Genomic DNA, 26,906 nt, shown 5'->3' with positions numbered 1-26,906 from the left:
ACGCCACAAACACCACAAACGCCACAAAAAGTTGTTATGTAGTCGGCGTGAAGGTAGATGAGCTAGATTAAGGTGAACAGATGGCATCACGCTGGTGTGAATTTGTTTGCCAAATAGGGAAATGTCACGACGAATTTTTAGTGGCTCGAGTCACTAAAACCTGCCATTGTCGCAAACAACCTTCACGGCGGGGAGGGAGTGCTTTGTCGCTGCCAAAGCTACCTTTAAAAATAATTAACAAAACATTCCATTACACTCTGTGAAGGTGGATGGCCAATGAAGCTATGCAGCACACGGTACATTGTGCCGCGAAATGTGTCGTCTTGTCTGACTTGCCGCATGCACTTGGCGTTTCGTGCACGATCTTGAGGAACTATTTGAGCAGCATGCTTTTTGCCGCATTCTTCGCTTCGCGACATTTTAGTGGAGCTGTGGAGAGTAGTGAGGTTTGACCAATTTCGGTGGCATATACGCTTTTGCGGGGTCCGTCTAGACACGGACGAAGAGGAGACCGAAACAACACGAGCGCAAGCTCACAATTGCTTTATTCGAAACAAGAACGATACTTCAATACATCATCGTCGCAAGCACACCTGGTGGCCACTAAATACATGGACATATTGAAACGCCGTGACCCGCTATCAAGTGTACAGTATGGTCCACTCTTAGAGGGAACACGCGAGCGCGTGGCCGGCTGTCCGCGGAGCGCTAACTGCTGGCGAGATTTGTAAATGCAGCGCACGCGTATAGATTCATTACGGCGTTCGGGTGCGCGCCGCTCTTACAAGTGTATGCGCATGCGCCGCATTTACAAATCTCGCCGCTAGTCAGCGCCGCGCGGGCTGTCAGCCACGCGCTCGCGTGTTCCCTGTAAGAGTGGACCGTACTGTACATTTTATTTTGAAACAAGCTTGCACTAAGCCGCGCTAAGCTCGATACACAGCGGAGCTGATCGGTCATATGCTTATTTATTGCTATATCTAGGCAGAACTTCGGTGTTGCGAGGTTGAACTTGGCTTTATTCTGGCTATAGCGAGGTTGAAATTGGCTTGAACTTGGCTTTAGAAAGGTTTAACTTGGCTTGAACTTGGCTGCAGCAAGGTTGAACTTGGCTTGAACTTGACTGTAACATTGTTGAACTTTGTATGCAGCTCAGGCGTAATGATGGAGGATCACTTGAATGTCCATGTTAGAAATCAATTTGGAGGAAATCCAGGGGTTGAAGGGACTTACCTTCTTCTTTGGCGGTACAGCACTGCGGGTCTATTGTAGTGCGCTTTAGCCTCTGGCAACCCACGGCTGCGTATGGTTAGGCGCGAGCTGTACACTTCATTTTTAGTAGACCAGCAGTGAGTAGTGGGATTTACCCAATTTATGTGGCACATACGCGTTTATGATGATGATAGTTTTTTGGTTCATCGGACAAGAAACGATTTGCTAAACAGTTTCGCTGTTAAAGTCGATGAACCCAGCTTTTAAAGACACGTACACAACATTCTAAGAAAAAAAAAGGAGTATGTGTCACTCTTTTCGATGAGTTCTGACTTACCACGTATGCGACTCTCTTCAAAGAGTCACGGTGACTCTCTAGGTGGGCCAGATTCGGCGCGCTTTAGGAGAGTATACCCTGACCTTCTAGGAAGAGTGGCAGGACTCTTACCCGAAGGATCAGGTTACCACTTCTGAGGGAGTCAGACGACTCTTGCTGGTAACACTCCTTGGTGGGTCAAATGACCCACACCGAAGCGTCAAGCCACTTCACAACTTTTTTAAGGTACTCAATTGATCCATGCTCTACTTTAGCGCGACTGTTCTTGGAAATAGTGAAGTTTTCATTTTAAGTAACTCCAATGATACTTGCCGTTCGGCCCAACCACTGCAAAAAAAAAGAACCATTCAATTTTAGCATTATTTAATAAAACTCGTCAAAATAACATTCCTTTTCCAGCAAAGTCATATAGAAAGCGCGGACTGTGATTTCCAATTAAGCCTTTGAGGTGTTTTTTATTTACATGCTTGTGTGAGCATAGCCAGCTAAAATCTGTGACAGTGATGTGCATAGTGTCATATGGTGCAAAATAAACTGCAGAAACCGGCATCATGTCTCCATATATATTCCTTATGATTATGAATAAATCAAAAAGTGGTGACGGCTGGAGGCATCAGACTTGTGACTTGCTACGTTGTCGCTCTTGTTCAGCGTTAGCAGCACAAAAAATTGTATCTGAAAAGCAAACATGATATTATGATGAGAAAACGGAATTGCAGTAAGAATTTGCAAAACCTAAAAAATAAGTGATATGCACAGACATAACGAAGGCTCACAACCAAACAAGTAATGCAAACAGGCATTAAGGAACCAAGCTTTTTTGCCGTTATCGTTTAAAACACAACTTCCCAATAGTAGCTTTCAAAAAACGGCAGGAAGTGGAAGATGGAAGCTGCGATGAAAAAATCCGTAAACAGGGGGTGGGTGCTCGAGCCAACGTTTCGACAAGTGGACTTGTCTTCTTCAAGGCTGGAACTGATTTCCTTAGCTATCGTGCGTATATGCTTCCTGCCCTTTCCAAAAGAAGGGAGAAGGGGTGGGGAGGGGCATAGAGTTTCCTACAATACTTACTAGAGGGAACTCTGGCGCTAGTGTCTATGGGAGCTGCAACGCATGACGCTTCAACCAGCATGGGAATGATGGGTAGTACACAAATTTGTCTAAACTTCGTACTTTCGGCTCCGTTTGGCTCCGCGTCGGCTGCATCCGCTTTGTCGAAAAACAAAGTTCAGCAAAAGTCAGCAGTTTCACTTCGCCACTTTAACTTCTTTAGGCTCAGCAATTCAAATCTGGTCACGAAGTTCACAACGGTCTATTCTTTTATCCGAAACGAACGCCAAAACACAGCAATAAACAAAGCCACAAGTACGTTTGAAGCCGCAAGCACGAAGACTAGGCAAATTTGTGTACTACCCATCATTCCCATGGTAGCTGAACGATCGCAGCGCCAGAGTCCCCTATAGTTAATTTTAGGAAACTCTATGGGGAGGGGGGGGGGGGGAGGGGCCACCGCAACGACTGGGTGAGTCATAAGGAACGCGAAAAAAAAGGAAAAAAAAAAGCGGGGGGGTGTACGTTTCGCTGAATGATTGTCAATGGAAGCACGTGGCATTTTAACAATAGTAGGTTCGAAATGCCTAGAAGAAGGGATTAACTCTCAATCGTTTTCATTGTGTATGTACCATACCGAATAGATTAAGAGCCCCCATAGGAAACGTTAATGCCTGCTGGCTGGAGTGTATTGAACTTGTGAATAAGGTATGACTCTGTATATTTTCTGTCTATTGGGGACCGGAAGCTTGACTGAAGTATGTAAAGTATCTTTTTATCTTTCTATCTTTCTGATGGCGCTGTCTGTCAAGAGCAGCAGCGCCGCTTAGCGTTGCTTAGGAAGCCTATGACGACTTGCAGCTCACTTTAATTTTACATGTACGCTGTGAATTTTCATTGTTTAATCACGCACAGGACAAATCGCACACACGCACTACCTTGGAGGTCAAAATCCAGTGCCTATAGACGATTTTCCGCAGCTGGTTTATTAAATCAAGCTAGATGGCGCCACTGGCGCCACCGCACCGTGGCCGTCCCCCTTACCGTGGCCGTCTCCATGGCCATGCCCCTGCCGTGGCCTTTGGCAGCGCTGCTCAATATGTTTCCATCCGCGTCGCGTCGTCTGCTCGGCCAATGCCTCCTTGACTAGATGCCCGCCGCGTGGTCCGGTAACCCGGTTCCGTATCCTCTCCCTCTTTTTTTCTCCGCGGTCAGGCCACGAGCGTCCCCTATAGCGCACGCCTGCAACGGATGCAACGGGTTTTTCTTCCTGCGGTACTTAAAACGCCTGTCCTGTGTTAAAAGGGAATAGGAACACCTTACTTACTAACTTACTTTTACTTACTTACTAACAAAGGTCACGTGCTGCTGCCTCCGAGATTGCCATCACGCCTGTTACAGTCTCGAAGGTGCAAGCGTATTTCCGCTGCCGCCGGAAGTCGGTCAGGCTACGAGCGCTGCCTCACGGATTTTGTGGTGAACTAAGGGAACCGCCGCCGCAATGGGAAACCGAGCGACGCGGCGGGCATCTAGTCAAGGAGGCATTGGCTCGGCGTTCCCATCACTGACCTCCATTAAAAAGGCTGGACGGCGCATCCCCGCTCTGCGAGGCGGGCGCTTGTGAAGCCACCGGAAGGTGCCCTGTTTGTCCCGGAAGCCGGCGTCTTCTGTGCGTCTCAGTCGCGCAATTCAAATATTCTCCAGTGCCAGCTGTTGTTATGATCGTTTTTATTTTTTATTTTTTCAAACTCTGCGATTACGCCTCACTTTAGACGCCGACGAACGCTACACGAAAGATGACAGACGCCGTGCCGACACCGTCCGAATACGGCGGAGTGCTGCAACGTACAAAATGCGTAAAAAGTAATGCAACTTGGAGGTACTTACGCGTGAAATGTCTTCCCTGACGACTTTTCCGGTCGATTCATACAGTTTACTGCGCTACAAGCAGGTATTTCTTTAAAAAAAAAAGAGAAAAGCTCTTTTCCGGGACAAAAACGGCGGCTTCCGGTGGCTTCACGCCCGCGTGCGCGATGCGCCATCCAGCTCCTCCTAGTGGAGACAACGCCTCCTCTAGAAACATGCCTGCGGCGTCGCTGGCTATCCCATTGTAGCCGTCCTGCCTTGAGTTGTAGTCGCTTGTTGAGAGATGGCGCCACGTTCTCCCCTATTGTTTTCAATGGGGCTGACGTTGCGTGACGTCGAAGGGTGTAATGTGCGCATGCGCAAATGTGTGTTGCAAGCGGCCACCGCCAGGATCGCCAGCTACTGCCCTCATTATAAACGGTGAAGGAGGGAAAGGGTAGGGCAGGAGGTTTTTGGCTCACGCGGCAGGCATCTTTCTAGAGGAGGCGTTGGTGGAGATCAGTGGTTCCCATAGCGTCTGCGCGCACACGAGTAAAAGCGAGCAGACGGCGCAGACGGCAGCGCCGGAAAAGTAAACATGGCGGCACCTGTGGATGTAGTTTCCTTCCGCTTTGAATTTATCACGTCGTCGTCCTGCGCTGTGTGGCCCGTAAGTTCAAAACCTACGCATTTATTTGCTTTATATTCGCGTCCTGAAGCATCGAGAGCGATGTAATCGTCGGTATTTTGCAATATTTCCAAGATTCATTCTCATATTGTCCGAGACAAGGCTTAGCAGGCATGGCTAAATAAACATAGCTGATCGCAATAATAAACGCAAAGCATACCTGACGTTTCTTCTCCAGCGTGAGCTGACACAAAGCGATGGCCGATTTTGCCATTTATTTATTGCTGTGAGGACAGTGGGCGAGTAGCAAGCGCGAGTTCGGATCGAAGCGGGGTGTCGCGTCTGCATGGGTGCAGCCATGTTGGCTTGTAACCCCAGCTACTGGCGGTTGCTAATACAACAATTAAAGACATACACCATAAATACGACGCAGATTAAACATATCCCTTATCGTTGTGGCGTGGTACGTACCACACAAACGCAAATGTCTCAACGTTTTCAACTCTGAGGCGATTACATGTAGAACTATGTTTTGCTGCGCAAGCATGTGACGCTTACACCCTGCAGTAACCAGCTTGTGTAGTACGGCCACGGCCGCTTCGCTGGCCCAATGCGTTGGCTGGGGCAAATGGATGGGGGAAGGCCAGTTACGATCACGTGATCAAACATGGCAGCGCCCGTGCGCCGCTGCGGAAAATCGTCTATATATACGGGGTGGTCAGTGAACGGTTGTGCAGCGCGAGCGGTCAGTTTTTTCAATCAAGACGCTGCCGCGACGCTGCCTCGCGACGCTGCCTGCGTCGGCGCCGCTTGCGCCGCGAGGCAAGATAGGGGGGGGGGGGACCGTAGGAGAGGAGAAAGAGGGGGAAGCGTAGGAGAGGAGAGGGCGATACATATCACGTACTGTCGCAGCGCATTGTCTTTAGGGAGCCTTCATGTGTGCACGCCCCCTCCGTTTTTAAGACTGGTTACACACTACTACGGGACGAACGGGTGCCGCTATAAGGAGCTTCGCCCCTAAAATTGTAATTTGTAACATTGCCATTTTGCAGTGTTTCGCAGGGCTGCCTGAAAATTGGTGCTTTGCTGGTGGTTTTCTGCACTTCGATGTGCTGTGCAGCAACAAGCTGAACACATCCGTCTACAGAAAGCCACTACCAATGCTTACATTTTCAGAGCAGCCGTGTGAATCGTTGCAACATGGCAATTACCTACAGCCATGCTCACCGCTCCAAGCGTATATATGCACTAAACGTGAACACTGTGCATCTAGCTGTCCACAACTTTGTAACGACTTCATACGTCAACGATATTATTCCTGTGTAATCAACGATGCAATTCAAAAAGCAGACAGTCTTGATCGTCGTCAGCTCAGCAACCACAAGCGAGAAATTCCCGAATCACAAAGAAACCTTATCATCATATACTAAGCGTCAACCTAAATAAAGTTCTCCGGAAACATCATACTCTGCTACTCCAGAGCGACGAAATGCGGCTGATTGCTCCTGAACCTCGAGGTCTATAGGCGAGCCATCAAACTTAGAGATATGGTCACATCCTCAAAGATTCACTCCACTAAGTTTGAAAGGTTCTCACCCTGCGGTAAACCCGGATGGAAACTATGCCCAATAATGAGCACTGCTTAACCAGTCAACAGCGCCGGGTCTTCCTTCTCATTTAAAGTACAGGGGAACTACAACTACGACACTTGGAACGCTGCTTGTCTTCTTCATTGTACCATTTGTCATGCACAATATATCCGACAAACAGGAACACTTCTTACAGCCAAGCTGACTTTTCCTAACATGTGCGGCAGTAGTAGTAGGCACCTGCTGAAGCGACACTGACTGAGCCGGCAAGTCACGTAATCTCCCTTTGATTATTCAGGTGTAAGCGCACGCATTCCAAGTCTAGCGCCGGATTCCCGACATCACGTGATCTAGCTAGCCAATCATACACACTTGCGCGTGTACACTTGACCTCATTCGAGATGGGTAGACTCTACCCATCTCATACGTCATAGGAAAGGACGCTCTTTCATTTCACCTTTTGCGTCTTCTAATTATCTTGAAGCGTGCACGAACTTGCCCAACAACAAGTTTTACTGTAGTACTCTACCCATCTCAAATGGCACAAAGGGCCTAAGAGCCCGTTTTAGAGGGCGCGGCATAGGGTGACCATAGAGAAAGGGAACCGCCTCGGACGATCTGCGAGCTCCCGTGCACACGCGATCAGCCAGCGGCGGCTCTACACACGCCGGTAGCGTCCCGTGCCATTGACGATGATACGCTGGCGTCATCCCGTAGGCACCATGCTGGAGTACCAGTACGGTGGGAGGCTGCGTGTAACAAGACTGAAACTTGGGCTAGTTTCAGAAATGACGCTGCGTGTCTTACTTCATGCGCAAGCCATATTATGCGGTATTGCCTAGAATGATCAGGCCACAGAATCATCAACATTACCATGGTACACGTAGCTTGTCGGTGTCTCTCTCTTCATATGGCCACACCTGCTTACATGGCAAGCTCATGGTTTCTACTATTCATATTGCTCCTAATTCTACCAGTCTTCCTTTGTAAAAAATTTTAATTTCTTAGTATCGCATGCAGCGCTGAGCCCTCGCGGTGAAACTGTGACTTCTTTTACACAGAATCAGTCGTACTTATTCCCGAATTCTGCTGTGGATTTGTGGACGAAGACATATATCACCTCTTTCTGTACTGGTATTATCACAACACACCGGGACGCGGAGTTAAGTCAACTCTTATGATGTTAGACAGGAGGCCATTCAGTTTGAAGAAACTTTTGTAGCGTTAGCTACACTGGCCGAGCCGGAGCGGTTTCGCGTGCGCGTATAAGAGCTGTGCTGCGGATGCGCGACGAGCAGCGATATCGCACAGCTGGCGCACCGGAACGCTGGAGCACTCTAACGATATGAGCCCGTGGCTTCGGGCGGGCTGATCGCGTCCCTGTCGCGTGTGCAGCGTCGACTGACCGAGTGCATCCACTGCTGCCACTGCATGAACGCGCAGACTGCGCCATGGGCGATAGCGTCCCTCTCCGTCGGGCAAGGTCTATGACGTCACGGAGGGAGTGCGCAGGTGGTGGTCTAGGTGGCGCTGACCGGGCACGAGACGCTGCCATAGATACGCTGGCGTCTCTACGACCCCAACGCCGGCGCTGCGCCGGGTGTTTTGGGCCATAGAGACGGCAGCGTATCTATGGCCGCGTTTCGTGCCCGGTCGCTGCCATAGACGGCAGCATGTTACCACACTGACCATCGAGCCATCTTTGTGGCAATAGAGAAATGGCGTTGAGCAAAAATTCGGCAGATCCCACGTACCGTGCGAGTCGATGTATGCGAAGCATGCGGCGGGTAGGTGACTGTAGAAGAACTGATAGCTGGGCCAGTTGGTAATAATACTTGAACATGTTTAACTTAGCGCAACGACGACGAGGACACAAGAGGAGACAAACCACAGCGCTGACTCGCAACTGAGTATTTTATTAGAAGACAAGAACGAAAATGCCCTACATGATAGCGAGGTTAGGTTTCCAGATAGCACGATATCTTTACTTCTCTGGTGTTGGAGAGTACACGTAATCGGCGTGAGGCTCTTTGTCCTTCAGGATGTCAGCTGGCCTGCCATTTCATTGGTTTTGTGTGTCACATGGGTGTGAGGGTTGAAGTGCCCCTTTTTCGTTCTTGTCTTCTAATAAAATATTCAGTTGCGAGTCAGCGCTGTGGTTTGTCTCCTCTTCTCTTGTGTCCTCGTCGTCGTTGCGCTAAGTTAAACATGTTCGGGTAGGTGACTGTGGCGTAACTTTTTTTACCGAGCGACACGTTACAAAATGACGCTAAAGATTTGTATAAATTTTATACGCACACTTAAATATGCTGAAGAGCCGCATATGTGTTATATAACCAGTTGTTTACGGCTGGGTAACGCTGCCAATGGCAACGTGGGTATTACCAACACCAGAAGTGGTAAGCTGATACGTAGTGCTTATACGTGTCCTGAGAACGCACGCACGTTTCACGAACCCGTGTGCATGTGTGCAAGAAGTTCTTGACAGTTCTTGAACAAGGGCATCATCACCGTGATCAGTGAGCACCAGCAGCTGGTCATGACTTGTTATAGGATCCGGTCGTGATCGGGGTGACGAGGGGTCCATGTATAGTGAAGCATGTGGTATAGTAGAGCTGTTCGAGTTCGTGGATGCCTCGGTCATTTCGTCGACGAATATCTGTCGACAGAGCCGGCGACATGTCGGAACCTGAAGCCACCCTTCGCGCTGGTGAGGTATAGGCCGTCGAGGCTGGTAGGCCTGGATAGTTCTACGTAGACCAACATCAGTGGATGGTGTTTGTCGTATTCGTAGACTACCTGGGCGTAACTGGCCTACGTAGCCTAGTCTACAAAGCGGCTGTCAATCAATCTGGCATCATCCTCGGTCAGCATGAGGCCATCGCCCAGCCTCGTAAGAAATGAAGAGGACACTGCGTCGTTCTGGTGGACGAAGTGCACTTTACCGTACGGTGATGTGGATACCATATGTCACTTTCGTTAATGCATTCCTCCGGGGTCAATAAATGCTTCAATATAGCTTGCTGAATCATAGGAATACAAACGTAATGTTTATTATACTGCTATAAAAGCGGAGCCAACACTGGAACTACAGACGTTAATCTGATATGACGCCTGTATCGTAGGAGTACACATCGTAGGAGTACCATGTAGTGTCTATTGCTTTCTTGTAAAATTAGATAGCCAGCACCACAACCACAATTGACGTTGTACCGATATTACGCCTGCGTAGGCTGTTTTCCCAAACCAGTTATAGACCTGGCGTAGCTCAGTGGTAGAATACCTGATTTCCACGCAGAATGCTTGGGTTCGATTCCTGCTGGGATCTTTGTTTTCATTCTTTCCATTCGTTGAGTCAACGCTGCCGATATTGGTTTTCCTTAACACTCTAGCATTTAAGCTACCAATGTCTGTTCTCGCCGCTCCTGGGTAGATATACACTGTCAATCACCTGTGGCGCATACCCGTACACCGCGACCCGTGGTAAACGGGTATGTGCCACACGTGTATAGTGGAAAGCGTTTGACGACGTACGCGACAGGATTTTAACGTTATTCATGTCATGACCCGGGAATCATATTTGTCAAATTCTCTTACCCTACCGTGCAAATTTTGATCTACACCAAGTTAAAGGGGCGATCATGAGAGCACCCAAACGTAAGCGGCTAGATAGATAGATAGATAGATAGATAGATAGATAGATAGATACGTAGATAGAAAAGCTCAAAGTGCCAGAGGTTCGCTAAGAAATGCTTCGCATTTAAAAAATAAATATGCATGTGTCACATAATGCGTACACCATGTGTGTGTCAGTGAAGCAGCAGGAAGCATGACAATCAATCTAATCCTGGTCAGCCAGGAGAGCTAAAAATAATCAGCTGAACCTTAGCTCACGCTATGTATATCCTGGCATAGCCGGGCTAAGCCACTACAATTTTTGGCCCACGGCTGAAAGCATCCTTCGAGAAGTACGCGTTGAAAGCATAAAAAAGCTTCTTTGAATACAGTGGCATGCACGGCCGAGATAAGCTCGTTTATCTTTTCTTTTATTTTAACGTCACTGTGTGTATGTTGTCGTTGAGTTATCTTAACTGTTATGTCTGCGTGTGATAAGGCATCTATACGATATATACGCCACGCACTAACTCGAAAATCAACGACAGAAGGGGAATGAACCAAGGGGCCCATTTGACTGTTAGAGACAACCACATGCTGCCAAAAGATAAAGAGAGCATAGGGGCGCTGGTGTAGCCAGAGGAAGGGGTGTTCAACTTCCCCCCCCCCTTCCAAATTCTTTTTAATTTTGCACATGTGTATACATACGCACACATGCAAACTCATGCACGAACATACATAAAGTATGGTTCGACTCCCCCTTCCCCCAGGCCAAAAGATTTCTGGCCACGCGTAGAGAACATCGTTTTTTAGTTATCTTTGTTGTTCGTGTTTAATGGCACAAAATATACAGTGGCCACATAGCGCCAAGGACTATGCTGGGGCATTTGTGTTTATTTCAAGCGTGGTAATTATTAAATGAGCGTAAATTGACTAAAGTGTACGGAAGAATGGTGGAGACCGGCGGCAAGTCGTTTTTTCTTCGTAAGCATCAATTCATTTCTCTTCATTTTTCTTTGTGTCATAATTGCTATGGTGTACCGGAATAGCGCAGAGTGTCGTCTGGGGTCGAAAACGTGGCTCTTTTTGCGATGACGGCCAGTTGAACTGCAGGACACCAGTCGACTGTGTCGCCATCTGTTGCTGCACCCTGAAGGAATTTTCGGTAAGCGAAGACACGAAGCCTACGAAATTTATGGTTGCGGTTGCCAGGCTTGTCGTGCATGTTCGTGGGAAACTCATCGATTGCTCCCTGCTGTTTTTCATGCAGCGTTAGCGAATACAGCATGGTGCATTCGGTGTTCGTAGAAGCCTGGTGCGTTGCATTTCTTGCTTAATAAATGCAGGCATGTGATCGGACACATTCAACATCTCCAATAAATCGTTGCAACATTTTGCTGCATTCGTGCACTCTGGCGCCCCTTTGGTGAGTAAAATGCGGAAATAAATGTAGTAGAATTCGTCATTGAGCGTTATTTTTTATCCTTTAAAAGAACCTGTTGACCGATCTTCTAGCCGATGTAGGTGCGGGCTACTTGTGGCCTGACGCTGTTAATGTGATCGTTCCCGATCTCATCGTGTGTTTCATCGCACAACTTCTAATTACTGTGATAACCTGACAGGCGTACGTATGCATGTAATAAATAGAGAAGTGTTATTTCCATGCCTTCTGCAGTCAAAACACTAAGCATGCAGAGGAATCGGTGCGTTGATCTGCGGTAGAACACGTTCAAGCTCAGACGACGCAGAACCAACTTCATTTCTTGCAATAATACATCCATATGCTTCGTAGTATTAAACATTTGCAAATTATTGTAGTTCAAATTGTGCTCTGTGACCAATTTACTGCAAAAAATGCAGAATGTCCTGCACTGCATATTGAAATTTCGCGCCGGTCGATCGCGGTGGCGTCATCGCAAGAGTGGCGATGGTTCTACCGTTCGTTTGCTGTGCAGACGACACACCTCTCTATTCCAGTACACATACTACGTCAACTGAGAATGACAATTATTGCTCCCCATGCTTTGCATGGCTTTATTTTTAGTTTTTTAGCTGACATTATTAGTTCTGTTTTTTGTACCTTTCCTGCAGTGTCTCTGTGTAATTTTACTTGCATATACGACATGTTTTTAATGTCCTCTGTTGCGCACTAAGAAGTGTCCTTGTCCGTGAGCGAGTGGCAATTCTTCGCAGAGCGGCGGCCGACTGCGGCGACCAGTGAATGTTCCCCTGGACGTGTTCGCCGAGGAGATCAAGTTCTACGAGCTGGGCGAGGGCACGTTCAACAAGTTCCGCGAGGACGAGGGCTTCATCAAGGAGGAAGAGCGTCCCTTGCCTGGCCGCGACCTGCAGCGGCGCGTGTGGCTGCTCTTCGAGTACCCGGAGAGCTCGCAGGCTGCCCGTGTGGTGGCCATCGTGTCCGTGGTCGTCATCCTGCTCTCCATCGTCATCTTCTGCCTGGAAACGCTGCCCGAGTTCAAGCACTACCGCATGTTCCCCGCCGGCAACAACATGACGCGGGTGGTGGAGGACGAAGTGCCCAAGCTCACCGAGCCGTTCTTCCTGATCGAGACGTGCTGCATCGTGTGGTTCACCTTCGAACTGTTCGTGCGTTTTTGCGCCTGCCCCTGCAAGCTGGCGTTCTTCAAAGACGTGATGAACAGCATCGACCTCGTCGCCATCATCCCCTACTTCATCACGCTGGGCACCGTGATCGCGCGAGAGCGCGAAGGGCCCGGGTTCCTGCCGCCGGACAAGAGCTCGAACCAGGCCATGAGCCTGGCCATACTGAGGGTCATCCGGCTGGTGCGCGTCTTCCGCATATTCAAGCTGTCGCGCCACTCCAAGGGCCTGCAGATCCTCGGCCGCACGCTGCGCGCCTCCATGCGCGAGCTGGGCCTGCTCATATTCTTCCTTTTCATCGGAGTCATCCTCTTCTCGTCGGCCGTCTACTACGCCGAGGCCGACTCAGACCGGTCATACTTCAAGGTACGCTTCTATTTTATTGCGCCAGGAAGAGGTCGTACGAGACAAACAAACACTCAGGGCAGATCGTTGATCGTCAGCTTCAAACATACAGCGCGTACAACTCCGAGGCAACATCTCATTTACCGACGGCATATGGCAGCGCACACTGGGTGAAAGTGTGAACAACACGAGTGCTTGTGTTGTCCTTTTGTTTTCGTCTTCGTCGTTTCACTCACTGTGCGCCGCCATATTCCGTAATGAGCAACCAAAAAGCCAACGTGTGCATTTTAAGCTCATTTACCCTTTGTATCTAATCTTAGCTACTTTTTCCTTTTCCCGCACTGCCACAGAGGCTATGAGAACGATTCAATGCATAGATTGCTTTCCTGACAGGAGCCCTGTTGTCTCGTCCGACGTCATCGTTGCGCTAATTACATGTGTCTCAAGTATGAAATTGGCGCCAACTAACCAGATATTGTCATATTTGACGTCCATAATGAAACAGCGCGAAAGACGAGCACACAGAAAGACTAGACAACACAAGTTGTCTAGTTGTTGTCTAGTCTTTCTGTGTGCTCGTCTTTTGCGCTGTTTCATTATGAACGCAAACCAACTAGCCCAACTCTCCCTTTTGCTACATATTTGACGTCATTCCTCGCAGGATGGGATCCGAATGGAACAATGTGGTTGCTTTGCATTTTTTCAAGGCTATGGCCATCTTCATGGTGATCAGTTCACATACACTTTTCGAAAGCCTCTCGGTGCCTCTTGCAGTAACTCATTCACTGTACCTTTTACAACCTCTTTCAGACGCAGCCCTTTGCTTTTGTCTCGCCGTGCAAAGAACTATCTACATTTCTGGAATTTTGCGCGTGAAGTGTATATGCCGTCTGCCTTCCATTAAACAATATTTAACTGTCCGCGAGCAGTGTATATTGCGACTTGATATACTCAAATGCAAGTCCGCCTGCTGTTATATTATTATTATTATTATTATTATTATTATTATTATTATTATTATTATTATTATTATTATTATTATTATTATTATTATTATTATTATTATTATTATTACTAGAGGCCGGATTTTCAGGCATTAAAAAAGCGCGTTTTAGGCGCCAAAAATAGGCAGGCAAAACATCGTTTTAGGCTTCGAATATCGTAAAAATAGGCGCAATAAATTTTTACATAAATGCAAATAATTGCAAAGCAAGACGTCCGCAACATTTATTTACGACAGGAAAACAAGAAATGTTATTGTTTAAGGTGACACACAGGCACCAACAGTTGAACGTAGCCGTGCAATTGTCCTTTGTCACGCACGCTTTCCAGAACACGGTATCTCCGCTTATTGAATAGCCAGGTGAATCAAGTGTCCGCTGTCGAATTAACGCACACCTTTATGGCTTTCTTTTCGGCATGACTGAGAGGTTAGAGCAGGAGCAAACATCCAGATCGCTAAAAGAGCAGAAGGAGCGGATTCTTCCTATTTGCCAGGTCAAATCGCGTAGAACCAGTTTCTCCCCTGGCGGTGAACACCTTAACCCTTTCCCTGACGAGTTTTTTTTTAACCAAAATCGATACAAAAATACGGATTTTTTTCTTCGTCAATTTTATTTTACGTGTCTTGAAACAAACAAAAAAAAGTTATTTAAAGGCTCTTTATTCGCAAAAGACAAGCGAAATATTTTTTCTTTTGAAAATATGCAGAGGATTGGATTCACTGCACTGCACCACGGAAAGTGCTCCTGTCTTCGGCGCAGAAAATGTCTCTCAAATTTAAAAAAATAAGCGCAGCCCGCGAAAAAAAGCTTTGGACACGTCGGTGGGGATTTGTTTACACCTATCGGCGTCTGCTGCCGAAACGTTGGGACGCGGTCTTCGCCCGAATTCGATTATTTCGAAAAGATATGCTGCTCTGTGCAGTTGCTGCTTCACTAGCAGGATAAGTGGAATTATTAATTCCACAATACCTCCACGAACAAGCGTTTCCTTCTTTTTTCTGGAAAAAGCTGCTGCCGGCACGAGCGGCCCAGAGGAAGACGTCATTTTCTAATTCCAGTTACTAGAATCCAGTACTTTCTCGACCAAATGCATGCTTTGAGCGCGTTTTTAATTTTTTTACTGCACCATCTGTTCAAGCCAAATAGACCTCAGCAAAGTGAATCAGGGTAGTTTTTCTGCCCGCAAAACGCTTCTTTCAGCGTGGGCGAGCTCAGCTCGTCTTCGGTAGGGAAAGGGTTAAAAAGTATACTAGAAACTAAACAAAAGCCGCGTGCACTCCACATTTTCCTTTCTTCTTTTGCTCTTCACTCTCCCCTGATGGCTCTCCGCAATTTCGCATTCTCCACCCGCTCGTGCCATGTCAGCGCGGCGGCGTATGCTCGCCCGAGCGTCCCATTTCACTGCTGCTAGCGGTTGTTTCCGGGAGTTGGTTGAACTAGAGGACTAGGTCGAACCCCACAGAGTTCCTAACAGTGAATGTTGCACGGTAAAATGAATGACGGGCTTAATCTGCAGCCGGAAGGGAAACTTGAGGCTAAATAGTGTTCATATAGGCGCCGGTTTTTGAAAATAAGCTCTTATAGGCATATAGGCATGAACGCCAGAAATAGGCATTTATAGGCACCATAGAAACACTATGAAAGCCCTCCTTAGCCTCTAATTCATGCTCATATATCAAAATGGTGCGATAGGAGCGTAAGGAACAAAATATGCATTTGCCTAAAATCCGGTCTCTAATTATTATTACTACTACTGAGGTTTTACGTCTGAAAACCACGATACCATTATAAGGGACGCCATTTGTCCGCCTGTTGCCGGGGTGTAACGAGTGTCAAGTAGTTGTGGCAGTGGTCATTCAATGGAGCCATAGTGCAGAAAGCACGGGGCCCAAGGAAGAGTACAGGACGTGCGCTCGTCCTGTCCGTCTTCCTTAGACCCCTTCAGCACTATGGCTTCATTGAATGTATCGAACCAGCTAGCCCAAAAGTCTGTACTCATGGCAGGCATCGTTCGCCTCCCGCGAACGGGCGTAGTTGTAGTCTCATTTTACGTGTTTACGTGTGTCCCTAGAATGGCAGCTCTCCTCGAGTGCATCTCTGGTGGCTAGCTCACCTTCGTCGGATTCACCCTGGGTGCCTAGTGCTAGTCGGTGGAGACTTCAATGCGCCTGCTCAGTCCCTTCCTCCAGTATTTTGTTAAGAACGTTCGGAGACGCTTAGTTTGTCCTTTCGAATAACCCGGCCATTTCTACGCCTCGTTCGGATCATCTCAGGCCGCCACCAAACACGTCGAATTTCCGTGGTGGCTGGGTATGCGTGTTGTTTCCTGAGACCGAGAGCCGGACTGGCTGATAATCAGTTTGACAGCGAACAGCCCATGCCGCCTCCACCGACGATACCACGCTACCGAATGGGACTCATTTCGGAAGGAATTGAACAACTCCGCTGCGGCTACCCCGTCTGACCCCTTACAGGTGTCAAACGCAGCCGTGCAAGCAGCCACGCTGTACAGCTGGGCGTAAGAGACCAGACCACCGCCGAATTCACATATTTTGGCTTGCACGCCGGCGTACATAACTTGCCCCAAACCGACATGAGGTCGCCGAGGCTCTTCGTGCGATCACCGAATCAGCCCATCGCTGCGAGGTGCGCCTATCGCGTGAAAAGTGGATCGACTGGTTCGCGTCGCTCGGCCCATCTTCATCCGCCTCGATATGGCCAACATTCCGTGACATGGAATTAGGTGGTCGTACGCCGAACCCAGTAGTCAGGGCGCGTATATCGTCTCGATATACGCCAGGCCACTTTACTCCAGAAGTACCTAGGGTGTTTTTTTTTTCAGCCTATGGTCAGGAACCACCACATGAACTACCTCCAAAGGTTGGCGTGACTCCCAGTAAGTCAGACATGGAAGGCATGCGAGCGCAGGTTACAGTGGCGGGCCTCCAGGCAGCCACTGACCTGGCAAAAGAACGCAAGGTCCTGATGGGATCTCTTTCTAAGTGTTCGAGAACATCGATAGTCACGCGCTGCAGTGGCTGCTTGACATGCTTAGTGTAATTTGCCCGAATCATGAAAGCATGCCGATGTTGTACCGATACCGAAGCCAGCAAAGCCCTTAGAGAAGCTGTCTAATCGTCGTCCTAACGCTCTCACGTGTGCGTTGTGCAAGCTTCTTGAACGCATGTTGGTTTCGCGCATTTTCTGGTGGTTCTGAAGGCACGTTCAGTACCGTCCAGCCCAAATAGATTTTCGACCTCAATTTGGCACGGGATGTGGCCTAGACCATTTGACGTCCGTGGTGCTTGCGGAAGGATTAACAAGCAGCACCCGAACTCTCCTGACCATGGATGTTCATAAAGCTTACGAGAACATCAGCCGCTCGTCTTAATCGCATAATGCAATGGCTGCAGCTTCTGCCACGTGTCTGCGACGTTATATGTCCTTTCTGGTACACCGAACACTCTGTGTCCGAATCGCCAGGGAAAGAACCAGGAATTTTATTTCAAAGCGGGGTGTTTAATATAGCGCCATTGCCTCTCGCGTGACAACTCGCCAGTATTCCAGATACCCTCTTCCTCCTGTACGCGGACGATGCGAGAGTGTGTTTACTACACCCAGACCTGCGACTCCAGCAGCGTGCTCTCCAGACTATTCTGCGCAATACTTCGACGGATGTGGGCTTATAGCAAGGACACTGACGCCTACAAAGAGTACATTTATATCCATCACGAATAGAGGAAGTCACCAGCGCCTCCTGCAGATGCCCATCTGTCTGAGCCTAAATGACCACACACTCTCCACTGTACCAACAATCGGTGCGCTCGAAGCCGAACTGGCGGCATGTGATTCTGCGAGTACATGGGTTCGCACCGCACGTCGGAAGGACCGAACACTCTGTGTCCGAATCGCCAGGGAAAGAACCAGGAATTTTATTTCAAAGCGGGGTGCTTAATATAGCGCCATTGCCTCTCGCGCGCACCCGATCAGCCCAAGTGCCACCTTGCAACGCCGGTTCGGGTGCACTCTGGAAGTGGACCTTTCCCTGCGGGTCCCCGGTCCGGCTCCTCCAGCGAGATCGGCCCCTCCATTGGGACCGACGACGACTCCTGGATCCGGACCGGGGTCGGCCCTCAGAAGAGGCTCCATCCTTCCGGCCTCGAGAACGACTCATGGACCGTGCTCTGGAACTGGATCGGCTGCGTGGCCGTTGCGACAAGTAACAGTCATCCACCTGGGCCCACGTCGGCGTTGGCAGGTACCGATAGCTGGCTACGGCGGTCGGATTCTGCACGTTGCTCTCTTCGCCGCCGTCGCACAATAAAAGGAAGTTGGAACCTCTGCTTCCAACTTTTGTCAGCCGTACCGTGCGGGCCACCACAGAGCCCACAGGGAACACGTATGGTTCTCATCAAGGTTGCTGCACACAGCTCGCATTGCTTGCACACAGTCGAAGTATACTGCGCGGCGAACAACACGGACAACAAGAAGACGGGCCAATCTTCCACTTTGTTTGCACACGGCTTCGTCCGGTGTCGGACAAACAACCCCCTATGCCCCAGTCTGCCACAGGCGTAGCAGCAGTCATGCTGCCGCTGGTAGAGCGAGCATCTGACCACTGCCGTGCCAAAATAAACAAAATTTGGAACCTCGTAGCCGTCGAAGACTATAACTACCGTTTCACTGTTCTTGATGCGCTTCACTCCCAAAGCCGAAGGGTGTCTGTCAGTGAGGATACTCTTCTCCAGATTCGTCTGGCTCTCTCATACATCAATCTTTCGAGTGACCCCCCTTACATGTCGCATGCGGGGCAGCCTCATAGGTGTTGATTTCATACTGCTTGATTCCAAATCTAAGGCATCTCATCCTGAGGTAGGAGTCAACGTTCGCCTGAGACGCCGTGCTGATAACCATAACATTTTGCATTGCATTCGGGCAGACAACATCCTGACCGGCTAGCTCAGGCGCAATTCCGGCCGCCACCGCGATCGCCCGGCCAAGTCTAGCCGAGCCCGTCTGCTGAACATCCAAGCCACCCCTAGGGCGAACGATAATCTTCCAGTGCTCGCTCGGCAGCCGAGTCCTTCTTGATGATTTGATACCTTTGTTCTTCAAGTTTAGATCCTTTATTGTTGCATTGAAAGAACCGCTGGCGTTCTCGCCACACGCCGTGGCACGCTCTGTAGCACTAGCGTCTGTGCGCCGAGAGTTTTTCTTGACCGCGGCGGAACGCCAGCCGTGCTCTTCTCCAAAATCCTCCGGAGGAAGGTCGTCGCCTTCCATAACAACAGCCGCACCCTCCATCATATCGGCCAAGCCAGAGGAGCGAAGGACGCGTCCTGCCGGGCAGACGCCAACAAGGAGTTCCGGTCGTTGGCCTAGGCTGGCGCGGCGAAGCCGTAGAAGGAAAAGTCCGATGAAATGCTGAACAATCGACCTACCGGGAAAAGTCCGGTACCGACGTGATCCTTGGCGGCTTATGCGTCGATTCGCAGCAAAGTCCTGAGGTACAGCACAAGAAAAACTACAAAAACCATTTAAAAATGCGGGAGCCAAAAATTGGCCGCGTATCTGCGTGCTTCGCTGCAAATGTCGTCTAAAGACAATAGAAGAGGCGCTGCGTGACATATGGACGCCATCTGGCAATACGTCGGGAAACATGAGTGATATGTTGCGGGCTGGTAGTCCCGGCGCAGCGGCAGGTGAGGACCGGCGGTGACCAACGCGACCGGCGGGGACGCCGGCCAGCCCGAACACGCGGTTTGGCGCGATGCGCCGAAGGAGAAGAAACGTCCGCACTCAACGAGTACTCTACACAAACTCTCTTATTTACACGTCGCCTGGGTAAAACAGGAATGTCAGAGCGGCGCCCCCTGTCATGTCATTCGTACAATGCAATACTGAACCGAAACCGAAACACAACATGAGCTTGTGCAGAGGGCACGGAGGAAGACAAGTTTCAGCGCAGTCGCATTTTCAGCGCAGCTTAAGAAACTAGGATCTTTAAAATTGCGTATCTATGTATTTTCTATTAAAGGAACACACCACCTAATACTTACCTAATGATGTTGCGCCTCAGATATGCGTAATATTTACTTTTTGATCGACAACGTTCCCAAGTAGGAACAGCCGCACCAGTTCAAGATGGGTGGGCGGTAAGCAAGTGGTTCAACTTTGGCCGGGTGGCTGAATCGAGTGACGTGCCGACAAACAGAAATACAGACCAAAATTTCTGCGTTTAAGCTCCCCAAGAAAGACTATCGCCTTTAAAAAACCCCCGAATGCTTCGCTCGACGCCACCTGGCGAATCCCTAATCGGTACATTGTAAAAATGTTTCACTACTGAGATACAAATGCATTTTTCGAGTGTATAGCGATACAGAAATACAGACACTCAAATGTATCTCTAAGATGCTAACGCGATGCTCTTGTATCGCGATACTGCGCAGCCCTGCTCTCGGGTGGGCCACGTTTTAGTGCTGTCGATTCTGCAACCTCGGCTTCTCTTCCAATCGAAGCTTCAACGGTTCACATTTAGAGATTAGGACATTCTTGAAACTGCAAACCGAGATGCCATGCGGGCGATCACATGCTTTCCTCTGCTCACCCCTATCCCGATCCTCCAGGCGAGAGCGTAGCTTAACAGTCGAAGAAATCGCACATCAGTGTCAAATCGTACGTTGCCTAAAGAAAGAAGCAATTCCTGCAGCGGTGGCTCTAGACCATGACTACAAGCCAACGCTGTCACAACTATCCAGCCTATCCAGCCACTCGCCTGCGACAATCTGTCAAATGGCAAAGGAGCGCGCCCTCACACCCACTGGAGACTCACTAAGCTATACGTAGACGCAGTTATTGATGACTACGTTTTGCATACTAGCGTCGTATGCCCCATGCAACTGACGAACAACAAACATGCGCATATATTACACAGGCACCGTTTTCATTAATATTGGTGGAGCTCGCACCTATACTCGACGGTTTATCAGCCATCGATACCGAAGTTAGATTGCTTGTTGCTGAATATATTGCTTTTATACGAAGGCTCCACGCAAGGTGTCTGAGAGCTGCGAAAAGCAAGTGGCTGCTTTGATGTAGCCTCAGACGTACACCGCTTTAACCACTCGTGCGCCTGTCCTGTACGGTTAGAATGACCATGTCGGTGTGCAGCTGCCGAAATGGACGCAGATGCTGCTTACCATCCATTGGAAGTCCGGCACCCGCTGCCTCTACTTCGTGTGTGCCCACATGACAGCTTCCTTGTGCGCAAAGAATCACTCCGACGCTCCACGCGTGCACTCGTGCCTCCACGGAGATACGACCTTCGTGGCGGCTTAACTCGCCGAGAGGAGGTTGCGCTCAGGAGGATCCGCGTGTACGCCGCCTTGACTCCTGCTATCCGGACTACTTGTACATCCGGTGCACAGCCTCCCCTACTGATGCGCCTTTTCTGCTTGGCCCTTACCACAGAGGCAGTGCTGTGCCGCCTACTGGGCGCCTGTTCGGGCCTTCATGAGGCGCGCATCCGCTACCTGCGCGGCTTTGGCTGCCACCCAAGTCGATCACCTTACTTGGTGCGCTCGACGCATAGTCGTTTGCACCGACCACTCCTGGAGTTCATCCAGGACACAGAGTTATATTTTGTATTTCATTCCTGCTGTATGGCGCACTAGCACCAATAACAAAAAATAGGACTGTCATCGCAGAAATTGACAACCTTGCAGTTTGGAATGTTGCAGTAGCTGGATAGAAAAGCCAGGGATGGAGATTTGGTGAGCGATAGTACAGCCTGTGTTTCTGCAAAATGAACTCTTGAACAAGCAAATTTTTATTTACCAGCCGTTCCGCACATTGCTTACCGTGGCTGCCTTGCGCACGCAAGAGTCGCACGCTGAATCTGTTTACGTGCATTCTAAACAAAAAAAAAAGACGCCGGCCAGTCCAAACTGGCCGGCGTTTGCATGCAGTTCTTTATTTGTGCCATGGGCGCGCTTTCAACTCTGCAGGAATACGCAGTCAAACAACAGGCGTTTTTTAATTATTCGAACTGCAATAAGTGCATGCCTTCAGGCTCATGATTTGTTCAGTCAATCGTAGCTTGCTATGTTTTCTTCCCCGTGTGACTTTTTTTTTTTCGTGGAGTAATGCAGAGCGATCTCGGAGACGGTGTAAACATCGGAAGCGTTGCTCACGTCGTCTCCATAGGTTGCCCATATCGCAAAGCACTGCGCAGATGAGTCTCAAAGCATTGACTAAATCGCTCGACATATATTCCAATATGCACATGTGATTTCCATAATGTTTTTGTAAACTTGCATAGCCCCTTGCCGCCCTAAGCAGCAGTTAGACGTGACTGCTGGTTCGGTCGTACATGTCAGATTCAGTCCCTACGAAACAAATATACAGCGTTATTTTCTAGACTGACTAATAAACGCTAAAATAGTTGCTCCTAATTAATGCGTAGTGTAATGAGTAGCTGCACTTTTGGCTGTACCATTCCGCGATAGCTAACTCACTTCCAGAGTTGCTTAGCAGAAACCCAGGAAAACCAATAAGCGATTTCATAATATCTGGCGTGCACCATGTTATTCTTCGCACCTAATCCTTCCTCAATCTCAATAACCCATGAAGGTTTTCTATGACTGATGAGAGTGCTGCTGGGTTCCGGCAATATTCCATGTAGAGTGCCAAAAGAAATTAGCGCTTCCTAAGGATTCAATAGCACTGATAGTTGCGCGACTTAATAAGTGTCCATGATTATGAAACGGCGCAACGAAAATACACACAACACTGAAGTTGAAGAAGACACGAAGACAAGCAGCGGCACTTGTCTTCGAGTCTTCTTCATCGTCAGTGTTTCGTGTCTTTTCATTGCGCCGTTTCATAATCATAAATCCTAGGGATTAACTGCATGAGCGCCTTAGTACTTTCCTCGCCAATAAATCCAGGTGAAGTACTTGCATCAATCAGCTGAATATACATAAGTCCGCTGGAGCACAGTGGGCACACTCCAGCGGGCTGAGCACTCATCATTGCTATTTATTACGAAGAAAAATGAGACCAATGCTCATTACAAGCGCCTGGCACCCTCCACCCAGTTTGCTGATAGCGACGCAGGATCCACGAACGCGCCAAAATGATGGTAGCCTGATCGGTGTCGTAGTTGTTTTCCAAGGTCTGCCACACTGCAAGTCTTAAAAAAAATTCGGCAGATCCCTCGTACCGTGGGAATCGATGTTATGCGAAGCATGCCCGGGAAATTGACTGTGGTGTAATTTTTTACATTGAGCAAAACCTGACGGAATGACGCTAGAGAAATGTGCAAATGGTATACACACAGTATGTTGAAGAGGCGCACATGTGTTATATAACCAGTTGTTTACAGTCGCTCAACGATGCCAACAACAACATGGGTGTTACCAACACCAGACACGAGAAGCTGATATGTAGTCCTTATATTCTTCAATATTACCTTTCCACAAACCTTAGGTAGTCATATGCCATATGCCTCTTTGGGAGCCTGTGAGGTATTCCTAAATAAATAAATATTAGATAGGAAAGGAGGGATAGTGGGATCGTGGCTCAATGGTGCCGTTTTTGTTCAGCATGCAGTTGAATATAGCCACCTTTGAAATATGGCCGCCGCGGTAGAGCCGACTGGTTGTGTGGTGACGTGCGCAGAGCATCCCAGACGCGTTCTGGTGGGCCGTGGTGACAATGACCACGGTCGGCTACGGCGACATGCGCCCCGTGGGCGTCTGGGGCAAGATCGTGGGCTCGCTGTGCGCCATCGCCGGTGTGCTGACCATCGCGCTGCCCGTGCCGGTGATCGTGTCCAACTTCAACTACTTCTACCACCGGGAGACCGACCAGGAGGAGATGCAGTCGCAGAGCTTCAATCACGTCACCAGCTGCCCCTACCTGCCCGGCACCGTGGTCGCGGCCAAGCTGAAAGGGGACACCGACTCTCCGGACGATTCAGACGTCCTCGAGCTGGACGACGCCACTTCGCTAGCACTGTTCTCCTCGCCTGCCGCCAACACTCAGGCAAACAGCACCAACAACCCCGCAGCCTCGCTCGAGACGGACGTCTGACAGCGGCAGCGGAAAAGCCGAGGGGCGTCCTGTCTACGGCACTCGCCGTGTAGGTGAGTCCCGGGAAGTTACAATTGTTCTCTGTGCTGATTATTTTGTTCGTGCCGCAAATAGCTCTGTGTTGCTTGCAGGAGTACCCTACTCCCCTCATCACTTAGCAGCAGGGTTAGTCGGGGTTTAGGGAACAAGTGGATGTTTTGTCACTCAGTAGGGACCCCTGGGCTGGTATCATCCACCGTTATCAGGCGCCAAGCATTCCCCAAATACTGTGCTGAAGAGCACCGAGCTTGGCTAGTTGGTTGACGTTCATTTTGCAATGGTTTCAACTGCGTTATAACAAGGAGAACATAGGAGGGAAGAACAGCGCGTGCGCAGATTCGCAACAGACATTTTACTGAGTGAAAGATGACATGTATACAGTGAACATGGAAAAAAGCAACATGAGCTCATTGGCCAAAAATGGTCACATGAGCGCTTCAATCACAATCTGGCATCTCACTTCACCTCACAGTCAGCAAGCACCATCAGCGGAGGTGCAATATCTAGACGCCAGATTGTGATTGAAGCGTTCATGTGACCATTTTTGGCCAATGTGATCATGTTGTCCTCTCCTACATTAAGATCCTGGGTAGAAGTGTCGATGCTTTGGGAAGAGAGTTGCAGGGGGCCTATCACATTAAGAAAAAGGGCACGGAGCAACACACCTATCTATTTATTCTAAAGCGAGTCTAGCTTTTTTATTTGATTTTATTAGTGACGCAGTGGCTGCATGCATGCGCTTAAAGGGTCTACCTTTTGCGGTATTTTTTTAAATAAAAGCAGTTGATGTTTAGCGCTCGCCCTGTGCATTGTGTTCTTCTTTGGTTTCTGCGGATTCCTCTAATTTCCACTTTCGCGCTTGAAAATGTCGTATGTCATCCAACTCCGACTCGCCCAACGGGAAGTTTTATTGAACGATTCACTCAAATACTCGCTTAATTTTCATGTAGAGGCATACGAAAGCAACCGCAACATATTCAAGTCGTGTAACGGGCGCTTCACACCACTTCTTTCTCGCAGCGTTGTTCCGTCGTTCATAACGATGGAACATTTCCCCTACACGGGCTCCATGACCGTGTAGGGGAAATGGAAGATTAAAGATACCATCTGAAGGTTTAAAAAACATGGCTGATCCCTCCGTCATAGGAATCGGTATGACACGAAAGTGAAACGTGTCTTCACTTACGTAGTTGAGCGTTTGTTGTGCAATGTTTCGGCACAAGGGCGAAGGAATGAATGCTATAGCACCAAATTGTAATGTCACGCCAAGAACGGCAAACAGCTCGAAACTTGCAACGCGCTGCTCGAGCTCAAAGGACGCACGGAAGGAACGTACACAGGATGAGCGCGAACTAACAACTGTTACAGCTTTCCCGTCAACGACCCAGGAATGTGGGATACCTACACCGGGCGCCCGGACCCGTAGCCAGCCCGTAGCGGCCGCCGCCCATTTAGTGCTGGAGACCTGCACAAGCTCCTGGAACTCAATTGGCTGGTCAGGCGCCTTCCACACGACTACTCGGAGAGAATGATCATTGGTCCGAAATGGATCACACAAGTGAAGGCTGCGCGCACAGATTTCGTGGTATATATGCGCTTCAATCGTGTCCCATTTTCGTCGGCGTGGCTAACGTCAACAGAGGCTTGACGACATTGTGATTTCAGCGCTGAAAAAGGACGAAAACATGTGAGCCGACAGGACACTAGAGCTTGTCCTGTCGTCTCTGGTGTATTCGTCTTCATTACCGCCAAAATCGAGATTTGTCGTCAAGTTCTTAACTCGCCCAGCAACAAAGTGTTAGAGGCTCCCCGAACGGTGCCGGCGCAATGACACACACACACACACACACACACACACACACACACACACACACACACACACACACACACACACTCACACACACACACTCACACACACACACACACACACGCACACGCACACGCACACGCACACACACACACACACACACACACACACACACACACACACACACACACACACACACACACACACACATGGGGCGGCCGTACGATCGCACAGCAACGCCAGAACACTGCCGCTCAAAAAGAGAAAGCAGTCCACCAACACAGCTTGGCTTTCAAACGAGAGACCCACAATGCTCAAGGAATCGCGAACACTAGAGTGGCAGTCTAACGGGCACGTCAAACAGATGGATCACAAAGCAAAGACTGGGGAAGGGCGAAGCATCTAGGGAAGGGTGTTTCAGCTCCACTAACTGGAAACCTGGGTAGGTGCAAAGCATGCAGTGTGCACCGGTGTTTGCCACAGCAAATCTTTACTTCTTACTGCTCTACTCGCCACCGCTCCACTAACGCACATCACTCTGCTTCAAGAAGTGGTTTTTCAAATAGATTACTTGAGATGCACATTTGTGTCTCTCGTTTTAAATAGCAAACTTGAGCGCCTTGGTAAATTTCGTCGGGGATTCTGACACCGCTGCTAAGCCAAACATAATGTTTTAGGCAGTAACGACGAACGTTTGACTCATAATATGCATAGTAGG

The 26,906-nt window shown here is 49.1% G+C and overlaps 1 protein-coding gene across 1 annotated transcript in view; it reads left to right on the top strand.

Annotated features, from left to right (window-relative positions):
- The window catches only part of LOC119384068 (potassium voltage-gated channel protein Shaker), a 289,149-nt gene that overhangs the window by 227,609 nt on the left and 34,634 nt on the right, over nt 1-26,906 (top strand). Inside the window, exons 3-4 of the mRNA XM_049412748.1 lie at nt 12,470-13,264; nt 23,929-24,395. Of these exons, the coding sequence (XP_049268705.1) occupies nt 12,470-13,264; nt 23,929-24,342 (1,209 nt within the window). The 3' untranslated portion in view covers nt 24,343-24,395. The remainder of the gene's footprint in view (nt 1-12,469; nt 13,265-23,928; nt 24,396-26,906) is intronic.

Source organism: Rhipicephalus sanguineus, chromosome 2, assembly GCF_013339695.2.
Source record: "Rhipicephalus sanguineus isolate Rsan-2018 chromosome 2, BIME_Rsan_1.4, whole genome shotgun sequence".
NCBI lineage: Eukaryota > Metazoa > Arthropoda > Arachnida > Ixodida > Ixodidae > Rhipicephalus > Rhipicephalus sanguineus.
This window is presented reverse-complemented; position numbering and strand designations above follow the sequence as displayed.